General features: G+C 42.6%; 4 protein-coding genes across 7 annotated transcripts; 2 read left to right on the top strand and 2 right to left on the bottom strand.

Annotated features, from left to right (window-relative positions):
• Positions 1–123: 123 nt before the first annotated feature.
• On the top strand, positions 124–14,088 carry adam17a (ADAM metallopeptidase domain 17a). 3 transcript variants are annotated; one of them, XM_019887207.1, is made up of 20 exons: positions 124–358; positions 628–760; positions 2,898–3,031; positions 3,268–3,356; positions 3,919–4,105; positions 5,057–5,187; positions 5,280–5,366; positions 5,860–5,985; positions 6,073–6,217; positions 6,400–6,491; positions 6,816–6,968; positions 7,384–7,583; positions 7,732–7,835; positions 8,757–8,891; positions 8,965–9,095; positions 9,176–9,254; positions 9,330–9,418; positions 9,503–9,562; positions 10,337–10,373; positions 12,740–14,088. In XM_019887207.1, the coding sequence occupies exons 1-20, from the start codon at positions 253–255 to the stop codon at positions 13,114–13,116; spliced, it is 2,595 nt and encodes an 864-aa protein (XP_019742766.1). In that variant the 5' UTR covers positions 124–252; the 3' UTR covers positions 13,117–14,088. The 3 variants fall into 3 exon arrangements, with proteins under 3 accessions (XP_019742766.1, XP_019742767.1, XP_019742769.1); XM_019887208.1 differs by lacking the exon at positions 10,337–10,373; XM_019887210.1 differs by lacking the exon at positions 10,337–10,373 and having other exon boundaries at positions 125–358; positions 12,686–12,769.
• On the bottom strand, positions 14,023–15,665 carry iah1 (isoamyl acetate hydrolyzing esterase 1 (putative)). 2 transcript variants are annotated; one of them, XM_019887211.1, is made up of 6 exons: positions 15,563–15,665; positions 15,419–15,471; positions 15,044–15,189; positions 14,616–14,777; positions 14,434–14,555; positions 14,023–14,339 (listed from the first exon to the last, which is right to left on the bottom strand). In XM_019887211.1, exons 1-6 carry the CDS (start codon positions 15,623–15,625, stop codon positions 14,163–14,165), a joined length of 723 nt encoding a protein of 240 aa, XP_019742770.1. In that variant the 5' UTR covers positions 15,626–15,665; the 3' UTR covers positions 14,023–14,162. The 2 variants fall into 2 exon arrangements, with proteins under 2 accessions (XP_019742770.1, XP_019742771.1); XM_019887212.1 differs by having other exon boundaries at positions 15,044–15,144.
• A 2,020-nt stretch (positions 15,666–17,685) lies between these two features.
• LOC109526157 (dnaJ homolog subfamily C member 30-like) lies at positions 17,686–19,299 on the top strand. The gene is made up of 2 exons (XM_019887259.1): positions 17,686–17,831; positions 17,967–19,299. The coding sequence occupies exons 1-2, from the start codon at positions 17,732–17,734 to the stop codon at positions 18,662–18,664; spliced, it is 798 nt and encodes a 265-aa protein (XP_019742818.1). The 5' UTR covers positions 17,686–17,731; the 3' UTR covers positions 18,665–19,299.
• Positions 19,300–19,417: 118 nt separating this feature from the next.
• On the bottom strand, positions 19,418–26,762 carry LOC109526156 (cleavage and polyadenylation specificity factor subunit 3). The gene is made up of 18 exons (XM_019887258.1): positions 26,601–26,762; positions 26,437–26,500; positions 26,227–26,324; positions 25,491–25,619; positions 25,233–25,410; positions 24,361–24,450; positions 24,110–24,260; positions 23,054–23,229; positions 22,296–22,454; positions 21,763–21,909; positions 21,425–21,577; positions 21,220–21,328; positions 21,033–21,131; positions 20,620–20,714; positions 20,469–20,556; positions 20,240–20,306; positions 20,071–20,167; positions 19,418–19,971 (listed from the first exon to the last, which is right to left on the bottom strand). The coding sequence occupies exons 1-18, from the start codon at positions 26,669–26,671 to the stop codon at positions 19,846–19,848; spliced, it is 2,097 nt and encodes a 698-aa protein (XP_019742817.1). The 5' UTR covers positions 26,672–26,762; the 3' UTR covers positions 19,418–19,845.
• Between the last annotated feature and the right edge of the window lie 66 nt (positions 26,763–26,828).

Raw genomic sequence — 26,828 nt, 5'->3', positions numbered from 1 at the left:
CAACTAATCAGTCGACTGGTGACAAATAACATGCAGTACTGTTAAAATGCTCCCCGGTACGCGGATGACCCGCTTTGGTACGGAAAAAGGCTCGCTGGATGACGTTGCGTGATGAATTGCTTGACGACACTCCGAGCGGAAGTTGTCGCTCTGTCAACTTCCACTTTGCTCCCGCTAGCTTCCCCGACGGGCTGGTTAACTTTGTGACAATGTCGGTGTCTTTGTGATATTTGTTTTCAACGTTGTTTCACCATGTGGAGCATGTGCTTATTTGTTTTCCTGGCTCACTTTAGCTCGAGTGGCGCTTTTAAATCAAGACTTACGGTTGAAGAAAACAGCGAAGCTAACGCAGAAATTGGTAAATATTGCTCTCTTTTTTTAAGCTAGTCATTGTGTGGTTGATAAAAAAAATAACGGCGCTAATAATGGCGACTTAATCTTACTTTTCATATACCTGCCTTAATTCTGATTCAATTTTTTGGAAGATATTAGGTTTGTTGTAGTTGCTAACAAGCACGCGCTTTTGGCGTGACAGCTGTGTTTTTCTCAGCAATAAGATGCTCTGTTGTTCTGATTCATAATAGCCATTATCTACTTATTCCTGACTGGTTTCGCCTTATCTTTCAGATGCACTTAATTCCATTCTCGCTGATTTTGAGATTCTGCCAGTGTCAGACCTTCAGTTGCATTCTGTGAGGAAGAGGGACGTGCACACCCCGTCTCACCTGGAGCGACTGGTCAGCTTCAGAGCCTTGCAGAGGTGCACAAGGAGTATTCAAACTCCATCATTTGTCTCTCACTGTTGTCATTTTATTTTAGGATTTGTGTTCTTTTATGGGGGGAAAAAGGTAGCTTGGAGTTCTTCTCATTATATGCTTGTTAGATTGAGATTTTTTTGTATTGTACCGAACCATACTTGGAGTCCTTGAAGCATCTGAAAGAAATACTTTAGTTCATTAAAGTACAGTAATCTTTACAGAAAATAAGTGTGGTAGAATTTGAATTCCATTTTCACATGTGGACCACTTAACGCTGTTCAGGGTCAGAGATGAGTTGGAGGTTATCCCAACCAGGGGTGTGAAAGGATTCGGGCAATGGGGCGCTGGCACCCCGCCCCCGGAGTGATTCACAGCAACACCCCAACCCCCGCACCTGTTCAGGATTTTTCAGACTCATGGTTGTACTTCGGGACACGCTAAACGGGCATCCAGCTGGGATTGAAGGAACATTACATTCAGAATACTTCTATCTGCATCCTCCATCCATCCATCCATTTTCCGATCTGCTTTATCCTCACAAGGGTTGCGGGGGTGCTGGAGCCTATCCCAGCTATCTTTGGGCAGTCGGCAGGGGACACCCTGAATCGGTTGCCATTCAATCGCAGGGCACACAGAGACGAACAATCACCCGCGCTCACACTCACACCTTGGGACAATTTAAAGTGTTCAATCAGCCTGTATCTGCATCCTGTAAAATGTAATTAAATGGCTAACAGGAATGTAGTTTTTAAATTTCATGTATTTTTTTCAAGAACGTACAGTACATACCAGTGTCCTCGTAATTACGATACATTTTTTTTCCCCAAATCAAATCTTCTATAAAGGCTGTTGTTTTTTTAGAGGACTTTTTGTAAGATACAGCCCGTGGTCGACTGGTTAGCACGCACGTCAGCCTCACAGTGCACAGGTGCAGGGTTCAATTTCGGCTCCAGCCTTCCTGTGTGGAGTTTGCATGTTCTCCCTGTGGCTGTGTGAGTTTTATCCAGGTACTCCGGTTTCCTCCCAGATTCCACAAAGATGCGTGGCAGTACAGGATTAGGGATTTTAAGGTATTTTCCTCTTCCGAGAGGCACTCACTACAAAGGTGATGTCACTTCACGAGAGAATCACAGCATCCATAAAATACAAATGACATGACATGTCTTGCAACATTACACAATGCCAAACATTGAAAAATGTGCAGGTGTCTCGCATGCAAACATTGACTCTTTGTCGCGTATATGCCTGCCTACCAAACCTTATTTTCAGTATGCGGATGAAAACATCCAGGGTATGGACATAGAGAGGGTGACCTCCTACAAGTACCTGGGTGTTCTTCTCAACAACAAACTGGACTGGTCGACTAACACGGACACCCTGATCAGGAAAGGTCAGAGCAGACTTTTCCCAGTTCTGTCCTGGGCTGCTCCCTAGACACTCTGGAGGAGGTGGGCAACAGGAGGATGCTAGCTAAGCTAAAAGCTATGATGGACAGTCCCTCCCACCCCCTCCAGCCCGCCCTGACAGCACTCGGTAGCTCCTTCAGTCAGAGACTGTTACACCCGCGTTGCAAGACGGAGAGATACCGCCGCTCGTTCCTACCGACTGCTGTCAGGCTGCTGAATAAAAAATGAATAAATAAATAAATCATAAAATTATTTAAATGATATGACAACAAATGTGAATGTGAATAGTACTGTGACTATTGTATTTATATTGCACTTAATTGAACTTATTGACCTTATCCATATTTGTATTTATATTGCACTTAATTGAACTGTGTTTTCTTTTCTCTTCTTTCTACCCACAATCTTGCTGCTGAAGGCTGTAAATTTCCCCAGTGTGGGACAAGTAAAGGACATCTTATCTTATCTTATCTTAAAACCCACTTCTGTCCTTGCTTATCCCACCCTTTTAAAAAAACTCTCGTCCTACGTCCCAAAAATGGACGTCCGTCCTGGACGGACAGACTGTTCCGTCCCGGGGACGGAATGCCCATCTCTGGAATTTACCAATTTTATGGGCCCTGATCATCACCACCCATCCCCACCCCCCAGCATTCCCTCAGAGGTGCCATCTGGAAATGGGAGGCGTTTGTAATTATTGTTTTTTTTTTTTTCCTTTGTGTGTTCTCTCCAGACATTTCAAGCTGTACTTGACCACCAACACAGACCTTTTCACTGACAACTTCCAAGCTGTGTTTGTTGATAAACTCGGAAGAGAGGAAAACTTCAACCTTCAGCGTCAGAACTACTTCACGGGGCATGTGGTCGGTGAGTTCCATCACCTGTATATTTTGCTTTAACTGTTGACCAGTTTGGATACTGTGTTGTCAAAATATGTATCATCACATTTTCAGTCCGTTGATTTTTTTCACTTTTATTTTGTGGTCTCATTGTTTTGTCTATATTTATCGGTGTTAACAACCATCTACAATCAGAACATGGCGCCGTGGTTATTTTTTTTATGTGAACATTGTTGCCAAATCTTCTGCTCTTTTTGTTTTTAGGTGAAGAGAATTCTCGTGTGCAGGCACACATTGATGGAGATGAGTTTTCAGCTCACATTCTAAGTGATGAAGCAGAGTACAATGTAGAGGTATGGAGACAGGTTTGCATATTGTATGAAGTGAGCTTTTATGCATTGTTAATAAATTAGTTCACATCACTCTGTTGTTGCATGCTTTTGCTCTTATTTCAGAGAGAGGACAACAGGGACCAATTACTAATACATTATACAATGGGACCTCCAAGGTCGAACAAAATCCAGTTCATGATGCTTGTGGATCTCACATTTGTTTGCATTTGGAAATGATTTTCCCCATCTGACAGAGTTCACCGCAGATTTTCAGTTCAGTTGCTATCACCGGTTTTGCAAAAAAATATGTAAAAATAACAAAGGAAATCAAAACACACATAATCCAAGTCTTGAAATACTTGGAAGGTTTGGGTGATGCCATGCATTACAGTGATTTAATGCGTGTATATTGCTGAACATTTGGGTCACGTTTCAAATTGTACCTCTTTGGGCGAATTTCAAATCAGAGCATCCGCTGTGCCATATTGGTCATTTATACAGTATTCACCCAAGTGCAGTTTTTAATGTCTTTGAAATATTGTCCACAATTCTTTAATTCTACCGTTTTGTTCATTTTTCGCAGCCCTTATGGAGGTTTACAGACAGCACTGGGGATGATGGCAGGTTGCTGGTATATCGCTCGGAAGACATTCGGAATCTGAGCCGCATAGCCTCTCCAAAAGTGTGTGGTTACATTCACGCCAAGGACCTGCTACCTGAGGCCACCAAGGCAGCTTGGGACGAGCCCGAGGTGACGGACAAGAATAACGGTGTGTCTGCTTTTACGTCTCTCTCGTATTTGTCATCTGAAATGTACAAAGAAAGATGAAATATTTGAGTGGTTGTTGATCAGAGATGATGTCAATTGGTTCGGAAAAGAAGGGGGGCGGGGGAAGCGTAGGAGGAAAACAAATGTCTATGCTGGAGGAGGTTCTCATAGTTAGACAAAGCGGTGTGGGTGTCAAATTCTTTGTGCTGTCACTTAAAAAAAAAAAACACATCTATGCAGATCCACTATTGTGCTTAGGAATGATTATGTCAAATTACTGTGCCGCTTCGAAAATGTAAAGCATGACTAACGGTTAGTTGTACGCCTGTGGACACTGCCTGCCGCTGGTTAGTAGAAAATGCAGTCTTCCCGGTTGAGGTGAAGTTTGTACTGCAGGAGGTTTTCAAATTGATGGAGATTCTAGCTAGCTAATGAGAAGAGTTGTCCCTGTGTTTCCCACTGCTTATTGTGCAAGGACGCAGAGCGCACGCCCACATCTCGAGTGAGTGCATCGCTTACTGTCAGGAGATGCTGGATTCAAATCCCAACACTTGCTCGTCTGTATCCTGACCTTGATTGACACTTGTCAGAGCAGTGTTCATTTCACAATTTGAGAACTGTCGTGGTTGTGTGTCGTTTAAAGTGGTGCTCTTTTACAGTATCCTATCCAGTGTTGCTTGCCTTCGAGTAATTAGTTTCACTTCTTAATATGAAACATGATGCTCAGTGTAATGCATTCAAATTTCTGTTTGCTCTGTCTTGAAGAGCTCCCTGAGAAAGCTGAAAGTGAAGTAGTTGAACATGACATCAGTGTTTACTTTAAGGGTGTATTGTTGTGTTTTTATCCCCTTGCCAGCCAACCCCGTACTGATGTTTGTCTGAATATGACAGTGAACACGTCAGTTGCTCTTTCTGTTTATGCCCGCCTAAAGCTGCACCTTTCACTTTGCAGATATTCATCAGAGAGAAAAGCGCCAAGTCCACGACCCCAAGAAGAACACCTGCCCTCTGTTGCTGGTCGCCGATTACCGCTTCTTTAAACACATGGGCCGCAGACAAGAAAGCGTCACACTCAATTACCTGGTCAGGAACCGAAAACCAAAAGCTCTGTTTGGCTAATAAAATGTAGATTTTGTGTGTTGTAATATTTCCTTATTATGTTTTTCTTGCTGCAGATTGAGCTGATCGATCGAGTCGATGACATTTACCGAAATACAACGTGGAACGAAGACTTCAAAGGCTACGGGGTGCAAATACATCAGGTTTGTGTAATATACTATGGTGTCACCAAAGAGACTTCACTTTTTGCTTTGTCACTGCAGGAAGTGACTGACTGGTCCCCTCGTTGAGACATACATTCTAAGAGGAACTGAAAGCTTTTGTGTGCGGCTCATTAAGTTTGTTCCACTGGTGTTGCGAATGAATGGGCACACTGTTTATTGTACCGTGACCAGCCTTTTCTCACTCAAAAGATATGCATTCATTATTCACCCACACCAAATAATTTCTCGTTCACCCCAATGTGAAGAACTTTTGCCCTCCATTCCACCAAGGGTGTTTTTTTATGGTTTAAAGGACATAAAATGTATGTGATGTTTTGACTTTCCTGTCAGTTATTACGATTGACTCACAGTTTTTGAGATTGGGGGTTCAAATCTGATCTACTGCCTTTCTCTGTGGAGTTTGCGTAGTCTCGCCAGGCTGGTTTGATGTCGTTTTATGATTTTTTTTTTTTTTTGGGGGGTCTATTCTAAGATGATCATCCACAAAGAGCCCACTAAACCTCCTCCTGGTCGTGCTAGCACTGGCTGGGTCCACTACAACATGGAGAACAGCCCTGTGCGAGGGAAGGTGGTTTGGGATGTCAAGAAACTTCTGGAGGTCGGTGGGGAGAAAGCAATGAAAAAAAACAATACAACCTCAGCCACAGTACCTCAAATAATGAAGTAATTCTCAAATTGTCTCCAGCAATTCAGCTCAGACATAGCTGACAACGCGTCTTCTGTGTGCCTGGCCCACCTGTTCACCTATCAGGATTTTGACGAAGGCACCCTGGGCCTCGCCTATGTGGCCCCCTCCAAACCTCTGGCCATGGGCGGCCTCTGCCCCAAACGTAAGGACACTGGCCCTGTTTTAAAAAAGCCTGCCTTATAAACAAAGGTTAACATGGCATTCTTCTGGTGCTGCCTGCAGCCTGTATTTCTATTTAATATGGAGGGTGTAGAGATGCTATATCTACTGGATATGTGGAAGTAGGATAAATACTGAACTTTTTTTTTTTTTTTGCTTTTCCAGCTTATTATCCATCTCTGACTGCCAAGAAGCCCAGTTACCTCAACACCGGCTTGACCAGCACCAAGAATTATGGCAAAACAATCCTGACAAAGGTGAAGGTCACCCATAAGAAACGTTAAACTGATAATAATGTTTGCAAGCTTAGCCATGATTGGTCGTTGCCTGAGCACCTGTGATGTCATTTTTAGTCTATAGCAAATGGCAAAATGGCCGCGCCCTGGGATGGATAAAAATAGGAGGACATTGCTGCTTAATTCCTATTCCAGCAACACAGTCATTATGTTGCTGTATGTAACATACCAGGGAAGGTGGTATTGGAATGTCAAGAAGCTTCTGGAAGTAAACTTTCAGCTCTCAGCTTTGTTTTAAATGTTTGCGAATTTGTTCAACATACAAGGACGTACTTGTCCCATCAGGAGGCAGATTTGGTGACCACTCATGAGCTGGGCCATAACTTTGGAGCCGAGCACGATCCGGACAACATTCCATATTGTGCTCCCAGTGATGACCAAGGGGGGAAGTTTGTCATGTACCCAATTGCTGTGAGCGGAGACCATGTCAACAACAAGGTACCTACATCATACCGCTGCTTCTTTTCTTCTTCATGTAGGACTAGACAAACACCACAGGCTAATATTGTTGAGCAGGTGTAAAATCTCAGCTTGGATGACGCCCGACCAGAGTGGCAAAACTTGAGGGCAATGTGTGATACAATGTGTGAAAGCCAGTTTGAAATGACCCTTGTCAGTAACATGTATTAACAGCAAACTGGCCTCCACTTTGGCTTTACAAAAATTATTCTCAATATTTATTTGTTGTAATTGTCAGGAGAGAATGCACAAAAACAGTCCAAACAAAACAAAGTGCACATTTTTGTGCTTGTGATTTAATAAACCGATAAATCTGAAAAGTTATTCTAATGTGGACTGCTACAGATGCGCCACTTGCAGTCAGATTTAACCCCTTCAATGTCTCCTCTTCCAGCGTTTCTCCAAATGCAGCAAGATCTCCATAGGAAAGTCGCTGCGTTACAAAGCTCCCATGTGCTTCAAGGAAAGGAACAGCAACGTGTGTGGGAACTCCCGAGTGGAGGAAGGGGAGGAGTGCGACCCCGGCTTGCTGCACCTCAACGACGACGCTTGCTGCTCATCTAGCTGCAAATTCAAATTAGGTTCCCAGTGCAGGTATGAAATCTGACATTATACTCTAAACAATAATACACTTTATTCCTTTTAAACCTGTTCACCCCACTCACACTCTAAATATTTGACAGTGGATTTTTGTGGATATTTTTCACTCTCTGAACACACGCACTTTCTTTTTTTCTCACAGTGACAGAAACAGCCCGTGTTGCAGAAACTGCAAGTTTGAGCAGGCAGGAAAAAGGTGTCAAGAGCCCATCAGTGCCACGTGTAAGGGCATTGCCTTCTGCACAGGTAGTTATGCGCCCCCTGCTGGTCAAGCAGACACAATCAACTGAATCTAACATTAATCCATTAAAAAGGCGCTCAGTGGTACTTCGAAGTAGGCCTATCATGATCATTATTATAGCAATTTATCGTTCGATAAGTAAACTGGACACAGTATTTTTTTGTTCCAGACTCATTAAGCTGGTCATTTGCATGCATATTTGTTTACATACGTCATCACCATTCAGTCACTCTTGGTAACTGTTCAATTAGAAATAATTTGTTACAAATTACAAACTGAATTATGAAAAGTCTAAAGGAACCTTATAAATAATCATACCAGCAAGCAGAAATTAACCAGTCTAAACATTCATTAATTAAGGGTTGGCAGTAGGACTTGCAGTTGGTCTCCTGGAACCGGAAGATTGCTGTTCTAGTCCCGCTACATGCAAATATAAAATGACAACTAGTTGTTGGAGGGATGCCTGTTTGAGTGCAACCTCCTCACTCTGTCATCTCTACTGCCATATGTGGTGTACAACAGAAAATATCCAGCAAAGTGAGTTGAATTTCACTTTGAGAGATTAAAAAGACTATACTATATTTTTCAAAACAATAAAATCTCCTTCAGCACTCTCTTATCTGCTGAATGAAAAGGACACACAATATTTCTCTAATCATCAATGTAACATACATTCAATTATTAAGATGAAATAATAACACACAACACTCCAGTGGCAATCATATGGAAGCTACTTTGGTTAATGCCTTAACCAAACCAATACTGCTCAGTCATAGGCATGACTGCTAGCAATCATCTCCTCCAATAATTACCGGTACACAAAAATGGTGGCCAAATGCCAAGTGTTCCAAGCCTTAAGGTTTTTGACCTTCAAGGGAGCAAAACATTTCAAAGTCGTCATACAGCTGGCTGTGTTTTACTTCCAGGCAACAGCAGTGAGTGTCCTCCCCCTGAAAATGCCATCGACGACTCGCTTTGCGTGGACAACGGCCGGTGCCGCAATGGAGAGTGCAACCCATTCTGTGAGGCTGTGCAGAACCTTCAGTCCTGTGCCTGCAATGGTATCCAATGCCGCATATGCAACAAACACAAGAAAAAAAAAGTGATGAGTGTTTTTCACCCTCCTATATACAGCAACAGAGGATTCCTGCAAAATGTGCTGCCGGACAAAAGGTGGCACCTGCGCCCCCTTCGTCCAATTGGACGGCAGTTTCCTTTTTCTACGTAAAGGGAAACCTTGCACTGTGGGCTTCTGTGACGAGAACGTGAGTGTGGAAATGTGAGCTCCAGACGAGACATTGTCACCTTCTGATTGGATTTTAAGGTGATGCTGATATTTCTGCAGGGGAAGTGCATGAAGCAGGTGCAGGATGTAATCGAGCGTCTCTGGGACTTCATTGACAAACTGGACATCAACACTTTTGGTACGTGCTTGATGTCACACAACCACATGGAACCGCCAAAACTTTGCATATTTAATTTATTTGTCTCCCCATCAGGGAAGTTCCTGGCAGATAACATTGTGGGCTCTGTTATTGTGTTCTCGCTCATCTTCTGGATCCCTCTTAGTATTCTCGTACACTGCGTGGTAAGAACCTAACTTTCATTCTGCCAAGCGGCTTTGAATTGTAAAAATATTTAACCTTATTGTCGTGTTGCTGTTCTCTTACAGGACAAGAAACTCGACCAGCAGTATGAGGAGAACACTATGTCGCTGTACTGCCCTCTGAATGTAAGTGCATTATCGCTTACAAGTTCCCTGTGTGCATTTTGAAAGTGCCTTTTGAAGAAATCTGTGGTGAGCATGGGAGATGTTTTTCCTTTGGTTCCGGTCAGTTCCATCAGTCGAACCGTAAGAAACACACACCGAACTTTTCAATAGATTCCCCAGACATTCAATATGAGAGCTGTATCAAAATTTGTCGAACAGTTAAAGAACGATAATAATAACAGCAGCTGCCCCTGTAGACACTGCCCGTGTTTTATTGATGTTTGTTATGTGAGAAGGGTGTGTCATACAATATGACATGATGATATCCTGATCCATATGTGCATTCTCAAGTACTTTCATTATGCAGAAAGATTAATTTAGTTATTTGGTCAAATCAAATCAGCAGTCAAAATCAAAATACACATATAAACCAAACATCCTACTAATCCACCGGCTGCCTCATATTTCTATTTTCCAGTTCTTATTTTCTTTCAACTTTCAAACGTACCTCAGGAACTAAAATGCACTCAGTTCTTATAACGGTTGTCAGTCAACCCCAAATGTCTTTTGATACAGCTCTTGCATTGGATTTTGCAGATGTTTCTTTCACACTTGATGGTAGGATGCAGTAACCTGGACGATAACTGGAAAGGCTTTCACCTTGACGTTTGTCTTGAGTCCCGAGGCACATTCACAATTGTGTTCAAAGTTGGAAGTTAGCGGTGGGTCTGTCGCTCCGTGCGGTCTTTCAATGACCTTTCTGTCACTCTTGGCCTTTTCTTATTGGAACTGCAGCAGACGCTGGAGGTTTGTAGTAGAGCTCCAGCCATAGGTGAGTGCGTGTGCCATGGCTTGGTGTTGCGTTGCCATCGAGTCCATGATGGTGATGGTGATGATGATGATGATGCATGGTCTGTGGGCCCACGTTTGGGATACTCCCGCACTCCTTTACTCCTTGACGTAATCGCTGATCGCCCACAAAGTCGCCGCGACGACATCCCGCACGCCATTCGATCAGAAATTACCTCAAGAACGCAAGATTGTGGCTCGGGAGTACTCAAACAGAGACTTGTTGTCGTCTGTAAGATCAGATGCAGTGTGTGTCCACATTTTCAGTTTGTATCTGCGAGGAGCAGATCAGGGTAAATTTATTATTTTATTCACTTCCTGTCTTTTACCCCTTTTTGTTTTTCGTTTCTTTTTGCACAATGGCTATTAGTTTGTTGTTTGGGGAGGGCGAGGGGGGTTGGATTGGTAACATTCCTCACAGGACACTTGAGCCTCTTTTACACAGATAGAGCAAAAATACTGCATCAGAGCCGCAACTGTGGACATTAAGCAGAATTTGTCTTTTTAACACAAGACGTTTGGTCTCCTGATAAATTGAATTTTGAAATGTGGTTGGACAGACTGTGAGTTGATTTTGGGCAAGAGGGAAGACACACCAAAGACTGGTCGCCAGCCAATCACAGAACACCCAGAGACAAGCACTGACACCCACAAGCCTTAGACAATTTAGTCTTCAAAAAACGACTGCACCGGAATGCAGAGTTTTGAACAGTTCTAATGAACTGTTGCTAGTTTTTACTAAAACACACTTTGAAAATGTAATAATAGGTTTGAAAATAAATTGCAATTGATTTTGATGGACTCTTTCACACGAACCCAGCAAAGTGGGGCTGGCCATTTTTTGGGGGGGCTTGACCTCCGCTTTGAACTTTCCACTGTTCTCCTGGCATTGTGAAGTGCCCTAACAACTCGGATTGATATATGAATCGACTGACAAAGCTGCATAGTCACTATCGGGAGAAATGAAGCCACTCGCCCACTGCAGCTAACTTGGAAGTTACCATTCACGAAACTGAGATAATATACTCGAAATGGTCCATGCAAACAGTGAAATTCATTCTTTGAGAGGCTATTATACTCCGTGCAGGGATCCTAGCATAAAACACACCCTTATAACAGTGTTTTTAGCAAAATAAATCCATAAATAACAATTTGTCAAGACCAGTGGCAATGTAAGATGGCTGCCCTCGGGCTTCAGCTGCAAGGGGCCGATTGATTGTCCATTCATCGGTCCAGGCTGAGCACAAATAGGCATATCCCGCCGCTGTTTTGGCTCTGTACAACTTCTGAAGGTGGAAAATTGCCGGCTCCAGTTCCTCCCACATTGTGTTTTTATGGAAAAAGCAGGGAACTGCCGGCTTTGCCCAGGCTTGTAAAGGGGGCTACAGTGTTGCTGTGAGACACACTTTGAACCAGGAAAAGAAATTGTGGTTTTTACCTGAGATGGATATGAGTCTCTTGGCTGTCAAATAAAAAAAATGTGGATCAGAAGTTGCGTTTCCACCAAGCAGTACAGCTCAGTTCCGTTTGCCATGGTGCACTTGTGACTCAAAAACTTGACACCATCTGTTCATAATAGGGCATTCTTAATAAATGGGACATTTTGTATTTTGCAGATTTCCTTATGATGGCACAGGTTTACCTGAACATCACAATGCTAGGCAGCTATATTAGAATTACTCACATCCAATTTTTAACAGATTTATTTTTGAAGTTGTGTTAAGACAATATGTTTCAGGTGTCTCAATACCAAAAATAATGAGAGAGTACAGTTCTTCTTAAAATGTTCTGAGCACCCATTTCCATGCAGAAAATTGCTCTGTCCATCAGATCTGAATGGATATAGCACATTTTTGGTGGTTCTCAAGTAGATGAGTTTTAGGTCATATGTTTGCTCTGACCGACTGATCAGAAGATGGAGAAATGCTGACGTTATTGAGGGGCCAGTGCTCTGGCCCTTTGAAAACATCCGTCAACAGTTTATTACTGGCTCTGGACACCAACTAAGGCTGCAATCTTTTTGGACAAAACTAAATTAAGATCCACACACATGTACTTGAGGCAATGTAGCCACAAGAAACACTACAAAATGAAGGCGATACAGTAGACCGTTCTCTTATGAGAGATTTATGGCTACGTAAGAATATGCAGAAATCAATCTGATTATATTCATTTTCAGTCAGTGTCCTAACCAAGAAAAGGGCTTCCCGGTCTGAGACAAACTGTGATGCTTGGTGGAAATAAAGTTAAAATGTCACACTAATTTGAGCAAAAACGGTATGGATCCCACCTCAGGTCCCCCGCAGTTGACACCTGCATGTGCCTCAACGCCTTTTCGTCTCCTTCCAGCAAGAAATCTTGAGCAACCTGGAGACGGCGCTCATGCGCATCGTCAAGCCTCCTCCGCCTCCCTCTTCCCCCTCCGCCGGCCCGACCGCGCCCTTAGCGCAGCCCCGCCAGGTGGCGGCCGGCACCGTTTCAAACCCGACCACCGGCCTGAGCTATGTGCCAACGCCGGAGGACGACTGCAGCGGGGGGCTGCGGATGGCCACCATTCAGGAGGACAACAGCAGCGACTCTCACCCGGGAGAGGAGGCGGTCCGGCCCGACGAGTTCCCAACCGCAGGAGCCTCCTTGTCGGCTACGAAATCCTCCTACGAGGATCTGAGCGATCACAGCCCGTCAGCTGGGGAGAGGCGGCGCCTCAAGAGGCAGGAGTGCTTTGACGCCAAAGAGACAGAGTGTTGATTCCAGTTGTTGTGTAACTAACACATTAGCACATTGACCTTAAAGCTACCTAGCAAGGATATCAAATACATTCACAAAGAACTTTCTATACTCCAATCAAGATGAACCACCTGCCATTGAAGTGTCATTTCCTCTGTCATTGTACCTCAAACATATTTTAGACAGTATTTGCTCGCCACAAGTTGCCGTGTTGCACTCTGAAACAATTTCCGCTGCGTTTTAGTGTGCAAAACCACTGAATGATCATCTTACTGTAATTCCCCGCTATTTGTCGGGGAGAGGGACCAAGTCCTGCTGCGGATAGTGAAAAATAGCCAGTAATTTAAGCCCCCCCTCTTTCAACTTTGTATAGGATTGCATATGTTAATAGTTAAAAGCATGAATTCCAAATCCTAACTTTTTAGCGGTCATAAAAAGCTTTTAAACAGCAAAGATGTGTCAATTTAAGGGACAGTACTTCCTTGGCACCAATTACTACACTTCTATTGTGCCATTGTGTGTCACTATATAAAGAGTACACAATACGGCGAGAACCTGAAGTAGGTGAGAACCATTTGTGAATAGTTAACCGCGTTCATGCAGAAGATTACCACATCCATATGCGTTGTGTCATGACTGGCTCCTTTTTAAGTGCTTTGTGTGACCCCTGACTGCAAAATACTGTTGTGCCTTTCTTGGACTGTTATTCATTCCCTCTCATGAAAAGCGAAGCAGGAAAATGGAAATCCTGTTGTAAAGCTGTGAGGTGCTTTAAGTTGTGTTACTGTTTCATTTGTGTGCTCGTGTCAAACTGGTCACAGTGTCTTGCCACTGTTGCCTGCTATTTAAGTTTAAGCCAAAACCGCAACGTGGCTGACATGAAATGAAAAGATGTGAAACTGTTACTCAGTGAAATGCTTTTATTCATGTCCATTGCTTGCATGACTTACACACATCCCAATAAATGATTTAATTACATACAGAAAATGTGACGTTGTTCAAGCTCTTCCAAATAAGAGTCCTCATATCGTCTTGTCCATCTTCTTCATTGGTCGCACAGCAGGCTGTTCTCAGGGACCCCGGCGTCCACGTCCCCCCAGTAGGGCAGGATGAAGGGCAGATGAGCCACTCTGCTCTCCAGAAGCTTCCAAAGGTGTTGCATCATAAACTGGTTGCCTTTTTCAGACAGGTGGAGACCATCCGACAGGTAAACTGTGAAGTCCTGTGGAGATTAGATCCAAATATGTTAGTTGGATGCATTCACTTACTCAACGTGTGATTGTGGCTGGGATTTTTTTTTTGAAATAACACCAAACCTGTCCGTCTTTCTGCATGAGCGTCCACAAGTCCAAGACGTCAACGCCGCACTGAGTAGCCGCCTGAACACACGCCTGAGCGTACTGACCCGCCACAGAATTCAGTCGATTGAGAGGACAGCCTGGGGCGCAAAAAGACACTCGATGAGCTTCAGTGGAGACACCAATGTACATGAAACTACCTTTCAGCTTGCACTCTTTCTCCCAGGCTGCCTCATGGATTGGAGGAGGGGTTATGAAGATGACCTTTCCTGCAGGGACCCCGGCCTTGGCCAGGTAGCTGCTCATTGCTTTCAGGTTCTCTGAGTACTCATGAAGAGGGACGTGTTGCTGAGGGTTCTTATCTACATGCAGATGGGAATAGTATCAATGTGTGAGTCCTACAATGGCACATCCACTACAGGAGGTTTAATTTAACTGTTTCAGTGACAGCGCTTACTACAGTGGACAGCTTATCATGATATCAGAACAAAATGTGAAATGCATTGGAAATATAAACTCTTATTGCAGCGTGTCGTGGCGCGTATACCTCCGCCTCTGAGGAAACTAGATCGCAACGTCGCATGTCGGTGCTGTCGTAAACGAGGAGGCAGAATGAGAAGTTGTATACCTTGCAGGGCGCAGTCGTTGGCTCCAAAGAAGACAGTAACTGCTGAGATGTTGGCCAACTCGTCCTGATGCACTATTCGGGGAAGAACAATCCTTCCCCATCTGGAGTTGTAGCCTGACAGTCCTCTGTTAACTACGTCACACTTCCTGCTCGCACAACATATCTTTATTTATATAGCGTTTTCACAACTGAAGCTGTAACAAAGCGCTTTACACAATGTGACATAAAATAATAATAATATAACAACACATAGCATAAAACATTTGACAATAATACAACTATTCCGACAGGTCTTGTTTGGACACACATTTCCATCGATTAGTCTCCTAAATATACATCGACTATGATAGTACAGAAACGTGGAAGGCAACAGACCTTGCTAATTTATCGGCGATGCCGGAACCCCATCCGTTCACTTGAAAGGAATTCTGAAAGAAGTAAACAAAGTCAGCTAACAACATGTAGCACAGCAGCGAACGAACATCTACAACTGAAGCTCCATTCCTAAAGTCAGCTGACCTGGGTGATGGAATCCCCGAAAAGAATAACTTGAGGCCAAATTAAAGTTTTCAATCTGGACATGGCGTTTTATTGTCATAAACCATTCACGCACACTTGACGCTCGAGTTGTAGGGCGCATGCGCAACTCTCAATATCTTTTCGGCACGAACGTGTCAAAACAACGAAAATGTATAGAATTTTACACAGCACTACACGATTTAGTAACTATGTTAATTAAATGTATTTAAATAAAATGTCACATTTCTACGTTTACCAACGGCTTGCTGTTTCTGAAGTATAGGTAAGTATTACAAGTAGAACTACTGTACTTGGGAACTGATTAGTGCGAAGGACTTCCACTTTTTTACATACTGATGAAATAACAAATTTGCTCAAATTACCTTTATTTATATACTCATCCTCTTAAAATAATGGTCTAAGCCATATTTTGAGAAAAAAATTGATGTCTTTTTGCTTGAAACATCTCAGGTTCCGTTTTACGTGCGCGCGCGTGTGTGTGTGTTTGAGGGGTGAGAAAAGGTGGTGGGGGTGGAAAAAAAAAAGGACTTCGGCTATTACTTTAGGAACGCGACGATATGCCATTGCAATGGTCAACATCCATCCATCCATCCATCCATTTTCTGATCCGCTTTATCCTCACAAGGGACACGGGGCGTGCTGGATCCCATCCCAGCCGTCTTCGGGCAGTAGGCGGGGGACACCCTGAACTGGTTGCCAGCCAATCGCAGGGCACACAGAGACGAACAGCCATCCGCGCTCACACTCACACCTTGGGACAATTTAGAGTGTTCAATCAGCCTGCCATTCATGTTTTTGGAATGTGGAAGGAAACCAGAGTACCCGGAGAAAACCCACGCAGGCCCAAGGAGAACATGCAAACTCTACACAGGAAGCCATACATCCATTTTCCAATCCACTCATGCTCACAAGATTTTGGATTTTACCATGCATTGTCATTTATAGCTGCGATGTTTAAGGAAAAAAAAAAGTATACCTTTTGCTGAAACTAAGAGGGTCCAATTAACCTATGGTGCATGTTTTTTGGCATGTGGGAGGAAACCGGAATACCCGGACAAAACCCACGCAGGCAGAACACACAAACTCTGCACAGGAAGTGTGAGGCGTACATGCTAACCCGTCAACCTCCATGCTGCCAAATATAAATACACTTAATTTGAAAATACATATGGGGTGTAAAAAAAGTCATTAACAGCATCAACAAATCGCCATTGTTCTGTGAAAAACACACTGTCCGTGTTTCGGACTGCCCATTAGTCTAAACATTTTTAAAAAAGAACACTAATAATCATACACATTTTTTCACAGGACAATAATGAAATATAATGTTTATTTATGCAATATTCAAAGAGCAGTAATTTTCTAAGTTTGATACTCGTACTACTAGTGGTACGCGGACGTCCTCTGATGGCATGTTAAATAATTACTGAATTAAATATTCAAACTGTGCATAATATACAGTGCCTTAAATGTTTTATTTAATCCAGTACAGTGCATTTGTAAAGTACAGTTCAATTGTATTGTATTTCACATTTAAGAACATGTATTTTCATTTAATCTTCAAGAACTCTTTTGTTTTCAAACAGTTACAACGTTGCATAACTTTTATGTGCAATACATTTTAATTCAATCATTGTTTCAATACAGTTTTTAATTTGTTAATTTAAGACCAGTGTCGTTGTTCAAACTGTGCATAATGTTACAGACGATTACACATTTTACTAAATACATTTTTAGGGATAAAACGTCCCTTCTTATGAAGACTTGGGTCAACAATGCCACTGTTTTTTAAACATTGGTCGTTATAGTGGCATTTAGAGCGGTACTAATTGGTGTCAAAAGTTTAGGAACCAGTGGAGCAGAGTATACATTGACAACAGTACAGTCTCTACTGTAATATTATCAAGCATCTCCACAAAATCTCTTCTTTCTTTATTAATTTTAATAATTAACTTATGTACCAAATACATTTATTACATTAGAAAGAGACTTTATGAACACGCTCTACAAATGCAGTAAATACGAACAAATATTGGGGGAATAAACGAAAATTGTGTGCCGTTTTTAACCTTCAATTTTGCCCTCCGTGGCAATAGGGGGCGCTGCACAAATACAAAAAAAAACACTTCCGTGTTGAACTCCACAAACATGGTGGAGGTTATGCTTCGTTTTGGCAGAAGGACTTTCAACATTACGCCGAAAATATGCAACTACTCAGCACTGAAACCTATTAGGAAGCACGAAGAAGGTACGGTGTATTCATCGACGTTATCCACTGGCGTTTTATTTGTGGATTTTAACCGTGATCGAGACGTAAAGAACCGGCACTTAACTCCTTGGACAACGCGTGATGTTAACGGACGTTTTGTTGATTATTGCTTAGGGATGAAGGATAATAAAAGTGTCAGTCACACACATGCTTGTGTGTGGCGGGGACACGGAAATGCTTTGGGGATTTTCTTCAGCACTTGTCCGGGCTCCTGTTGGAGTCATTTAACTTTTATCAGGACTTACGTCAATGGCGACCGAGAGGAGCCTCTTTACCGAAGCAAAACGGGCTACTACGACATCCTCGGCGTGTCCCCAAAGGCTACCCAAGCTCAGATCAAAACCGCCTACTACAAGCAGTGCTTCCTCTACCACCCGGACAAGAACGCCGGCAACGACGATGCCACCGTCCGCTTCTCGGACATCAGCGAAGCCTACGCGGTGCTGGGCCACAAGGGCTTGCGGAGGAAGTACGACCGCGGCCTCCTGAGCCAGCTCGACCTGACCAACAGAGCTCGGGCCGGACCTTCCGCCACCAAATCCGCCGCAGAAGGGAGCGCGGCTGCGGGAAAGAGGAGCGCGGCGGTGGACCCCCGAGGGAGCATGTTTGACTTCGACAAGTTCCTTCGTTCGCATTACGGCGACCAGCTCCAGAGGGACAGAGACATCCGGCAACGCAAGGATGAGATGCTGAGGAAACGCCAGGAGTCTTTGGGTGAGAGGAACAAGGACAGGGCCGTAGAGGTGGGCGTCCTCATCCTGCTCTTTACGGCTGCGGCGTTGTTGGCAACCTCGAGGGGAGCGGCGAGCTGAGGCGGCGGACTGGAACAATTTTTACTGTACCTTGAATAAGTTTTGCCCTGACCAACCAATAATAGGATGGAAGAAGCTTGACGTAATTGAGGAGGGCCAGCATCCTACCTGGACATGTTTCTATTTCTGTGACATGGCCATCTGCAAATAACTGGATTGATCCTTTGGGTTAGTTTTACTATGTCAAAATGACTGCTCGTCTGAGCAAGAAGTCCGTGGTGACTTTTTGACAGTACTGTATTGTGATTGGTGGTGCCTATTCTTATTCATAGTTTATCTACATGAAATTAAAAATGTTTAATTTCGATTGTATTTGAGGAGTAAATATTTATTTAAGGGCATACATGAAGTGCAGTTAAATCTTTATCCCATTACAGCCACCAAGGTTGTGCGTGTGCCCGTATGTATAGAGCCTGATTTGGAAAAAAATATGTTCGAAGTTTAACGAATTCATGGATCAGAATGACAAAGACATGTCTTGTATTTATTAAAACTTTGCTATTTATAATACTTTATTGAACATTCTTGTTGGGAAGTGCAAAGTTCCGGAATTGTGCCTTTTATTACGGAGAAAAAATGCCTTTGTCGTCCATGTACTGGAGTAATAAATCCATATCTGGATAATGCACAGTAAATCTGTTTTGTGTTCACTGTGTCATGCTAAGTTATCTTGAAATTGTATATTTGTGAAGCGTTCCTATGGTGTGAAGGAAAAGAAATTCAATGAGAAAGGATGACCTTTGATGCCAGTTAGTTTTTAAATACTCAACATTTAGTGTAATTAGAAATTCACAAATGTTAAAATACAAAAAGTCTTAAGTCAGTGCATTTTAACTAACAGAACATTAAATAAATGCAAGTGCTTGCAGGTAAAACAACAGAGCATATGTTACAAGTACCGACGATGAACTATTACCTCGTGAAAGTCTGTTATCCAACGCCAGTTTATAATTTAAATACTGAACATTTAGTGCAATTACAAATTCACAAACACTAAAACACCAAAAGTCTCAATTCAGTGCATTTTTTTAAACTACCTGAACATTAAATACAACTGCTTACAGGGAAAACATAACATAGCACATGCTAAAAATACTGACAATGAACTAGTCGTTCAACGACGCAAGTTAGTGTTATCCAGACCATACAATTTCAATGTGTCACTTCAAAAATGACATCACTTAAAACTTAAGTGATGGCATGAGTGACGTGATGGGGTTGAGGGCGTCAAAGAGGCGCTGCACGGCTTGTTCCACCAGTTCCCTCAAGGAATCGTCCTCTGTGTCCTCATCCTCGTAGCTCACCGACTGGTCGGGGCAGGAGAAAAGTGTTAAGTAGGTGCTACGACAGGCGCCTGTTGAGGGTGAAAAGGTCCAAAGGGCAATGTGGCACAATACAAGTCTCACCCGTGTTTCCAAGAAAATGTTCACTGTCTTCCCGTCGACGGTCACCGAGATGTTTTGACGATTGTTGATGTCCACGTGATCCTGTCCAAACATGTCCCTGAAACAAAACGATGCTGAACAATTCTGATAATTACAAGAACTGCTAATATGATGGAATCATGCTACTCACTGTAACATGATTTCTAGTCGACTTTGAAAGATGTCCATGTCCAAAATGGAACTCTGGGTTTCCATGACTGAACACACAATCAAACTGTGTCTTTGATTGAGACAAAAAAAAAAACGTCCAGTGTCCACTCAACGAAAGTTAGAGTCGGCAATAGTTCCACCCACGACATACACCTGCACAAACTGAAGTGCTGTGATCACAAGTACTGTCACCACCAATTACAGCCCACCTTTCTGAGCCTTTGGGTTCGACTGGACCTCCAGCACCACAGTGGTGATGGCGTCGGCGTACATGTCGTTGAGAGGGTTAGCGATCCACTGAAAGCAAAACACGAAGAAGTTGGACGACGGGAGTTGCCGTTCGTGCATCCCAGGACTCACCTCCAGCAGAACCATGCCGACTTCGTGGATCAGAGTGACACTTTGGAAGATCCTCAGCGTTTTCTTTTCGGTACCGTCGAGCTCTTCCACATCACCTGACGGAGAGAACGCTCAATGCTATGCACCACGTGGTATATACGCTGCATCCGGAAACTAATTTTTGCACTTCCCCCTTTTCCACAATTTGTTATGAAGTGGGCCAACTGCCCGAAGAAACTTAAGCCTTAATACTGTAATTGCTGCTCAAGGTGCAACGGCAAAATGTCGAGCAAAGGATGTGAATACTTGCATACGTGCAATTTCTTAGTCTATTTTTACACATTTGTAAAATATGTAGAGGGGGAAAACATGTCAGAACGTATCAGGTGTTGAAATTAGAGGGTTAAACATGCTTTGTATGCACAATGGCTCACCCGTGAGGTTCCTAAGGTGGCAGACGAGCAATGAGTAGGGTCCAGTGAAGGGGATGGCCTGCGTCTGCTTCACTGTGCTCATGGACAGCTCCGTATACACTGCAAAAAAAAAAAAAAAAAAAAAAACGTAGCATGTTGACATGTTTCGTGGGGGGATGACGGGTGAATTGTTGAAGACTTGACTCACGGGAAAGGTCGGAGGGGTTGAGGATGTGGTAGTTAAAGTTCTTCTTAACCAGGATGCCGGACACTCTCTGACCTTGAACGCACTTCTGATCCGCCAGAGAGCCCATCACCTGAATGCAGCAGTGAAGTCACGTCAGGGCTATGAGAGCTCATCCAACAATCAATCTGTAGCCTAATAACTTAACGGCGTAACAACGCTTAAGAACCTTGGCCAGTTTCTCTCCCCTGAAGTTGAGGGTGACCGACTCTGTGTTGCGAGGGTTGTGGACTTCGATGTGAACCTGGTCGTTGTCCTCGTACTCTCGGATAAGCGCCGCCTTCAGGCGCGCCATCTCGTTCTGCTCGCCGTGGACCAAGATCTGAGTATAGTATTTTCCGATGTGTTATTTAATCTCTATAGTGATATTCTAATATAGCACATTGCGATATCCCTGCTGTAGCTACATCAAATAATGTGCTTTGTTTTAATATTTTGCCCCTTTAGACTACCTTATATTTTTGCAAAGTCAAAAGGTATGAGTGATGCGTTTCGGCTTCCCCCTACCACGTGTGGGGGTTTGAGAGCGCGGATGAACTCGCTGGTTTGCTGGTAGTCTGTGTGGGCCGAGAAGGAGATGTAGTCCACCGACATCTTCAGCTGCAGCTTTTGTCCCGACATGGTGGTGATCTCCTCCGGCTCGGACATGATGTGCTGCGCAACAAACGCAGACACCACTGTAAGTTGCATTCACATTTATACGCTTGTAATATACCGCATTCTATCACCATCTCTCTGGTGGCGTTGACATTTTGGGCTACGGTACTATAGTTGGAAACACCAGACGGGTAAATTAGAAGGGTTCCTAAATTATGTCACCAAAATATAAGAAACAGCTCTCTGTATGATGCCGGGCACTTGATCAGGTAACCGGGTTATTTTAATAACCATGAATTATTAATCAATGATTTAACTTACACTTAGCAATGGACAGGCCTTCTTCCAACTATTTTTCTTCTCTTCAGTGAATCTGCACGTGAGTTCTAATTTAATGAGATGCAATTGCAGGTGCTCATATGGGACAAATGGTGCCAGCTGACCTTGGCCAGTGTTCCCTCCACACAATATCCAGCGATGATAACTCCATTTCGCTTGTCCGTGCACCAGCTTTCAAAGAGCTCTCTAGAAAGGCCGCTCTGCATCATGCCAGGGGACGCCATCACCACACTGGGGCCTATGTCATCAAAGTGGTCCATGCTCTGAGAATTGAAGACACTGGAGTAAGTTTTCATTTTTTCCTCTGCGAAAAAGGATTTATTTATCCCACAATTGAAATCTTTAAACACGTGTCGGAAATGTGTTGTTGAAACCAACGTTGTTTTTTGGCAATAATTCCATGTTTAGCGCAAACCTGAAAACACAACACTACTCATCACCAAAAGGAACACCATCCCAACTGTGAAGCATGGTCGTGGCAACGTCGTGCTTTGGAGCTGTTTTTCAGATTCTGTGCATTTTTGCAAAAAAAAGTACGGAAATAGTCCCACATGAAAATGTGCCACTCTGATAAATTCCAACCCAAGAAGAGTATTGTAATAAAAGAAAAAAGTGCAGGAACACAGTATTAGTTTGAGGGTGTGCATATTTATGCAAGTATATTTTTCCCCTCCAAATTTTTTTTTTGCACAGGTTATAGGTCACACACACAAAAAAGATGGTCTCATATTGTTATCCCACAAAAAACTGGCATTTGAATATATTCACAGTACATCACTGACAAGAAAGATGGTCTCATATTGTTATCCCACAAAAAACTGAATATATTCACAGTACATCACTGACAAATTTTGTCCTCGACCTTGAGGTTGCTGATGTGCTTGAAGACAAAAGGGTTGTTAATGTTGATAGCCTTGCGAATTTTGTCGTTCATGGCGTTGACGTAGGTCTGGTACACGGCCATGCACTTCTTGGCCAAGGACGAGGCGTAGTAGATAGGGATGTCATGGAGCTCCGGATGGTTCTGCCAGTACTCGTCTGGAGAAAGGCATTCAACAGGAAACAAGACATGACAAGACAATTGATACTGCAGACATTTTTAAAAAACATTCCTAACTCTCATACAAGTACAGTAAAGAGAAGTTAACCACTGTCAAATAAAAATACAATAAAGGTGCGGGCAAATTTTTGTGCTCAAGGTTGACATTTGATTTTTAAAATGGACAGTTGGGCCAGGTAAATTGTAGATAGGGTAGAAAAAAAAATTATGTACCGGTAAATTTTTTTATTTTACAACAAAATAAATCAAGTTCATTTTAAATAGAATGATTTGTAATTCATTACATCATGTTTATTTACTGATAAAATCATTTACACGTAAATGAAATCATTTACAGTTTTAATTTAGAAACAATCAGGTAGCTGATATTTAACAGGATAATTGATCCCATTTCAACTTCAAAATTTTCAATTAGTGATATTCTTTTTTTTTACTGTATAAATTAACAAGGCAACAAATATTACAAGTATGTTTTCGCACATGGCAAGTTTTGCCTGACGTTGGAGGCTTCACTATTCCAGTATATTATATTGGCAATGCATACTAATAAATGTAAATCTATTCAATGTAAGTTGTATCAATACAGTTTACATAACTAATAGCTCGAGTTCCCAACGCCCACACACAACTGCATCCCGATGCCCTAAGATGCTGTTACACAATATTCACAATGATTTCATTTTAGTTTGGGGTACATTGCTGCCCCGTGTGGTGGCATGTATGTATTGCACATGCAAAAAACCAAAAAAAAACAAAACAAAACGTACAGATTTTCCCCATCAAATAAATGACCTTTTTTGTCATTGGTGAAGGTGTTGAGACTATTAATGATAAGTCCACATAAAATGGGTGTCTCACCCAGAATGAGCAGCAGTTCCTGGGCTCGCCCCAAAGCAAATACGGGGATCAAACAGCGGCCCTCTCTGTTGACGATGTCGTGGACCGTGTTACAAAAGCGAGCCTCGCGCTCTTCGCGCTTCTCATGGATGTGCGTGCCGTAGGTGGACTCCTGCACAAGAACGATGAACGACATTTTTGATCACCTCAAGATTCAAGGAAAAATGCACGCACACTTTTTGTGAGAAATGTTGAATTTTGCGGGGGCGTACAATGATTAAAATGTCCGGTTTGACGCTTGGTATCTCAGCCGCCATGAGGTGTCTGTCTTCTTGTCGTGAGAAGTCTCCCGTGTAGAGCAGCTTTGGAAGGAACCAAATAAACAAATCACATGTTAACCATGAATAATAATACCAGCAGTCAGAGGTGGATAGAGTTGCCGAAAACTGTAGACAAGTAAGTAAGAGTACTGTTACTTTAAAATACTATTGCTGTAAAAAAGTGTCTTCCAAATAATGACTTAAAAGTAAGAAATCAGTGAAAAAAAGTACTGAGTTACTGGTGTATAACCTCTAATTGATTTTTCTTTTTGCATCAGAGCATGACCGTCAAATACACAAAAATATAAAGCGAGGAATGTTCAACTTCAGGAATTGCCTAAATATATCACTTCAACTGAAAGAATAATAGATGAAATGTTTATAAAATAACAAATTGAGAAAAATACAACCTCAAGAAATAGTTTTGAATGTACTTTTTTTGTTTGCTCAATATAACAGCGTAAAAGTAGCATTTGTTTAAGAAAAAAACTCAAGTAAATGTTGTGTTTCATTAATATTATGAAAATTAAAATGCAAAGAGTTACTTAATTAAATGTAGTACAGTAAATGTATGCACCACTTTAGGTAAGTAGCACAGAGAAACTTTCAGAAACAAATGTCACAGAAGTGATACAATATATCCTCAGAAAATGCCTGAAGAGTCACACAAAACTTGGAATTCAAATCATCATCATGCACAAATCTCGTGAGACTCAAGCTCAGTAAAATGCTACTTCAAACACAATTCTCCTTTTCCTTGTTTGATTCTAGAGGTTCCACTGACTATACGAGTAAGTATTCTGTACTCGAATAAAAGCTGTTACCTTGACTCCGGCTATTTCAATCATAAACATGGCAGCTCCCAGCACATGGCCAGCATGGTAACACCAGAACTTGATCCCTGCCACCTCCTTGACCTCATGGAAGTTAATGGTCTCAATCTTATCCATACTCTCCTCCAGGTCCGTCTCGGTGTATAGCATGTCATCTGCAGAAATGTTGCTGCAACAGGAGGGGGGCGGGGATTCCAAATTACAGTAATGTATTCTAATTCAAAGGCAGTAAAGGGTTTCATAGCTTACCTGACTTTGACGTAGTCCGACAGGAGCCAGCGGTAGATGGCCTTGGTGGCATGAGTCATGAAGGTTCTGCCTTTGAAGCTGGTCTTCTGGAGGAACCAAGGCAGAGCCCCACAGTGATCGAGGTGGAAACTGGAGACAAAACAAACTCATTATGTAGTCACCCAATGTATGCTTCACAGGGGACATTTAATACAAAACTTTTTTTAAAAATTGCTTGTACATAGCTGCGTCGCTAATGTGCCTGCCTAAATATCAAGCACGCCCAAATAATTGCGAAGTGAATGTTGCTTTACTGTGCTTTTGATTTTTTTTTCTTTTTTAGCTGAGACTTGTCGTTAGGATTCAGTAACACTATCAAGATTGTTGCATTCACTTGGAATTTTTTTTTTGCATCTGTTTTTGTATCTGAAGTAATCCAGAAAGAAAGGTGAGGGATGAAAAGATGAAAGAATGTAATGTTAGCAAAATAGCAAGTGAAAGGAGTCACGGAAAGAAGGATGGAAGTTGAGAGAAAGAAGGGATGAAGACAGTGAAGGAGGAAAAGGAAGGGAGAAAAGCAAGGAAAGTAGGATGGGGTGAAGGAAGGAAGGAAGGAAGGAAGGACGGAGCCAAAAACGGCCTGATTTCAGCAAGACAAAATCCTTGGTATATTTAAACGAAAGCATGTCCCACAATACACAATAGAAGTGCGGATTATTTTCAATTGCGACCAAAACAACGACAAAAGAAAAATTACTGGCTGATGAGCAGCAGGTCAATCTCCGCTGGGTCGATCAAGTCTATATAAGGGAGGGCATCCATTCCTTCTAAACCAGGGTGGATGCCACAGTCCAGCTGTTGAACACACAAATTAAAACAAATTGTAATCTCCAAACACATTTCTTTTGCTCTCTCCATTTAGCAGTCTAAAAATCTATAGCTGAGGCCCTAATCAATCATTAGTCACCATGATTTTTCTTCCTTTGAACTCCAGGATAATACAGGACCTCCCGACCTCCTGCCCAGCACCCCTGGGAAAGAAAACAAGAAAAATTACGGTAGCCAACATTTGTTTACATAATTTGAGATTCAATCATTTTTAATACATAATCAATGAATGTATCAGCGTACAGCGGACGAATATGAAGCTGGTCACTCTCCTCCGCCGGGACGATCATCTCCACTTTGCGTTTTGATGCCATAGCTATAGAAAAGCACAAAGCGGAATGACAAATGTCACAATCAAATCATAGCGCAATGTTTTGAAAATGAATGAGGAGGCGGTCCCTCTCCCCACGGGACACTTCCGGTCGTGTATCAAAACACCACCGGCAAGACTGAGGGGAGACAGCGACGGTT

Source organism: Hippocampus comes, unplaced genomic scaffold (assembly GCF_001891065.2).
Source record: "Hippocampus comes isolate QL1 unplaced genomic scaffold, H_comes_QL1_v1.1 scaffold176, whole genome shotgun sequence".
NCBI classification, from domain to species: domain Eukaryota; kingdom Metazoa; phylum Chordata; class Actinopteri; order Syngnathiformes; family Syngnathidae; genus Hippocampus; species Hippocampus comes.
Note: the sequence above shows the minus strand (reverse complement) of the source record. Positions and strands in the feature narration are given on the sequence as shown.

What these genes read in the sequence shown, in the direction of transcription:
- adam17a (XM_019887207.1), top strand. Translation starts at nt 253, where the DNA reads ATGTGGAGCATGTGCTTATTTGTTTTCCTGGCTCACTTTAGCTCGAGT. An exon ending in ACGGGGTGCAAATACATCAG is followed by an intron (nt 5,367 to 5,859) that starts GTTTGTGTAATA and finishes GTCTATTCTAAG; the next exon opens with ATGATCATCCACAAAGAGCC. An exon ending in CGCTGTACTGCCCTCTGAAT is followed by an intron (nt 9,563 to 10,336) that starts GTAAGTGCATTA and finishes TTGGAACTGCAG; the next exon opens with CAGACGCTGGAGGTTTGTAG.
- iah1 (XM_019887211.1), bottom strand. Translation starts at nt 15,625, where the DNA reads ATGTCCAGATTGAAAACTTTAATTTGGCCTCAAGTTATTCTTTTCGGG. An exon ending in CAACGACTGCGCCCTGCAAG is followed by an intron (nt 14,778 to 15,043) that starts GTATACAACTTC and finishes ATCTGCATGTAG; the next exon opens with ATAAGAACCCTCAGCAACAC. An exon ending in TCATGCAGAAAGACGGACAG is followed by an intron (nt 14,340 to 14,433) that starts GTTTGGTGTTAT and finishes TAATCTCCACAG; the next exon opens with GACTTCACAGTTTACCTGTC.
- LOC109526157 (XM_019887259.1), top strand. Translation starts at nt 17,732, where the DNA reads ATGGTGGAGGTTATGCTTCGTTTTGGCAGAAGGACTTTCAACATTACG. An exon ending in TATTAGGAAGCACGAAGAAG is followed by an intron (nt 17,832 to 17,966) that starts GTACGGTGTATT and finishes ATTATTGCTTAG; the next exon opens with GGATGAAGGATAATAAAAGT.
- LOC109526156 (XM_019887258.1), bottom strand. Translation starts at nt 26,671, where the DNA reads ATGGCATCAAAACGCAAAGTGGAGATGATCGTCCCGGCGGAGGAGAGT. An exon ending in GGAACTGCTGCTCATTCTGG is followed by an intron (nt 23,230 to 24,109) that starts GTGAGACACCCA and finishes GCCTTTCTCCAG; the next exon opens with ACGAGTACTGGCAGAACCAT. An exon ending in CCACCTTAGGAACCTCACGG is followed by an intron (nt 20,715 to 21,032) that starts GTGAGCCATTGT and finishes TCTCTCCGTCAG; the next exon opens with GTGATGTGGAAGAGCTCGAC.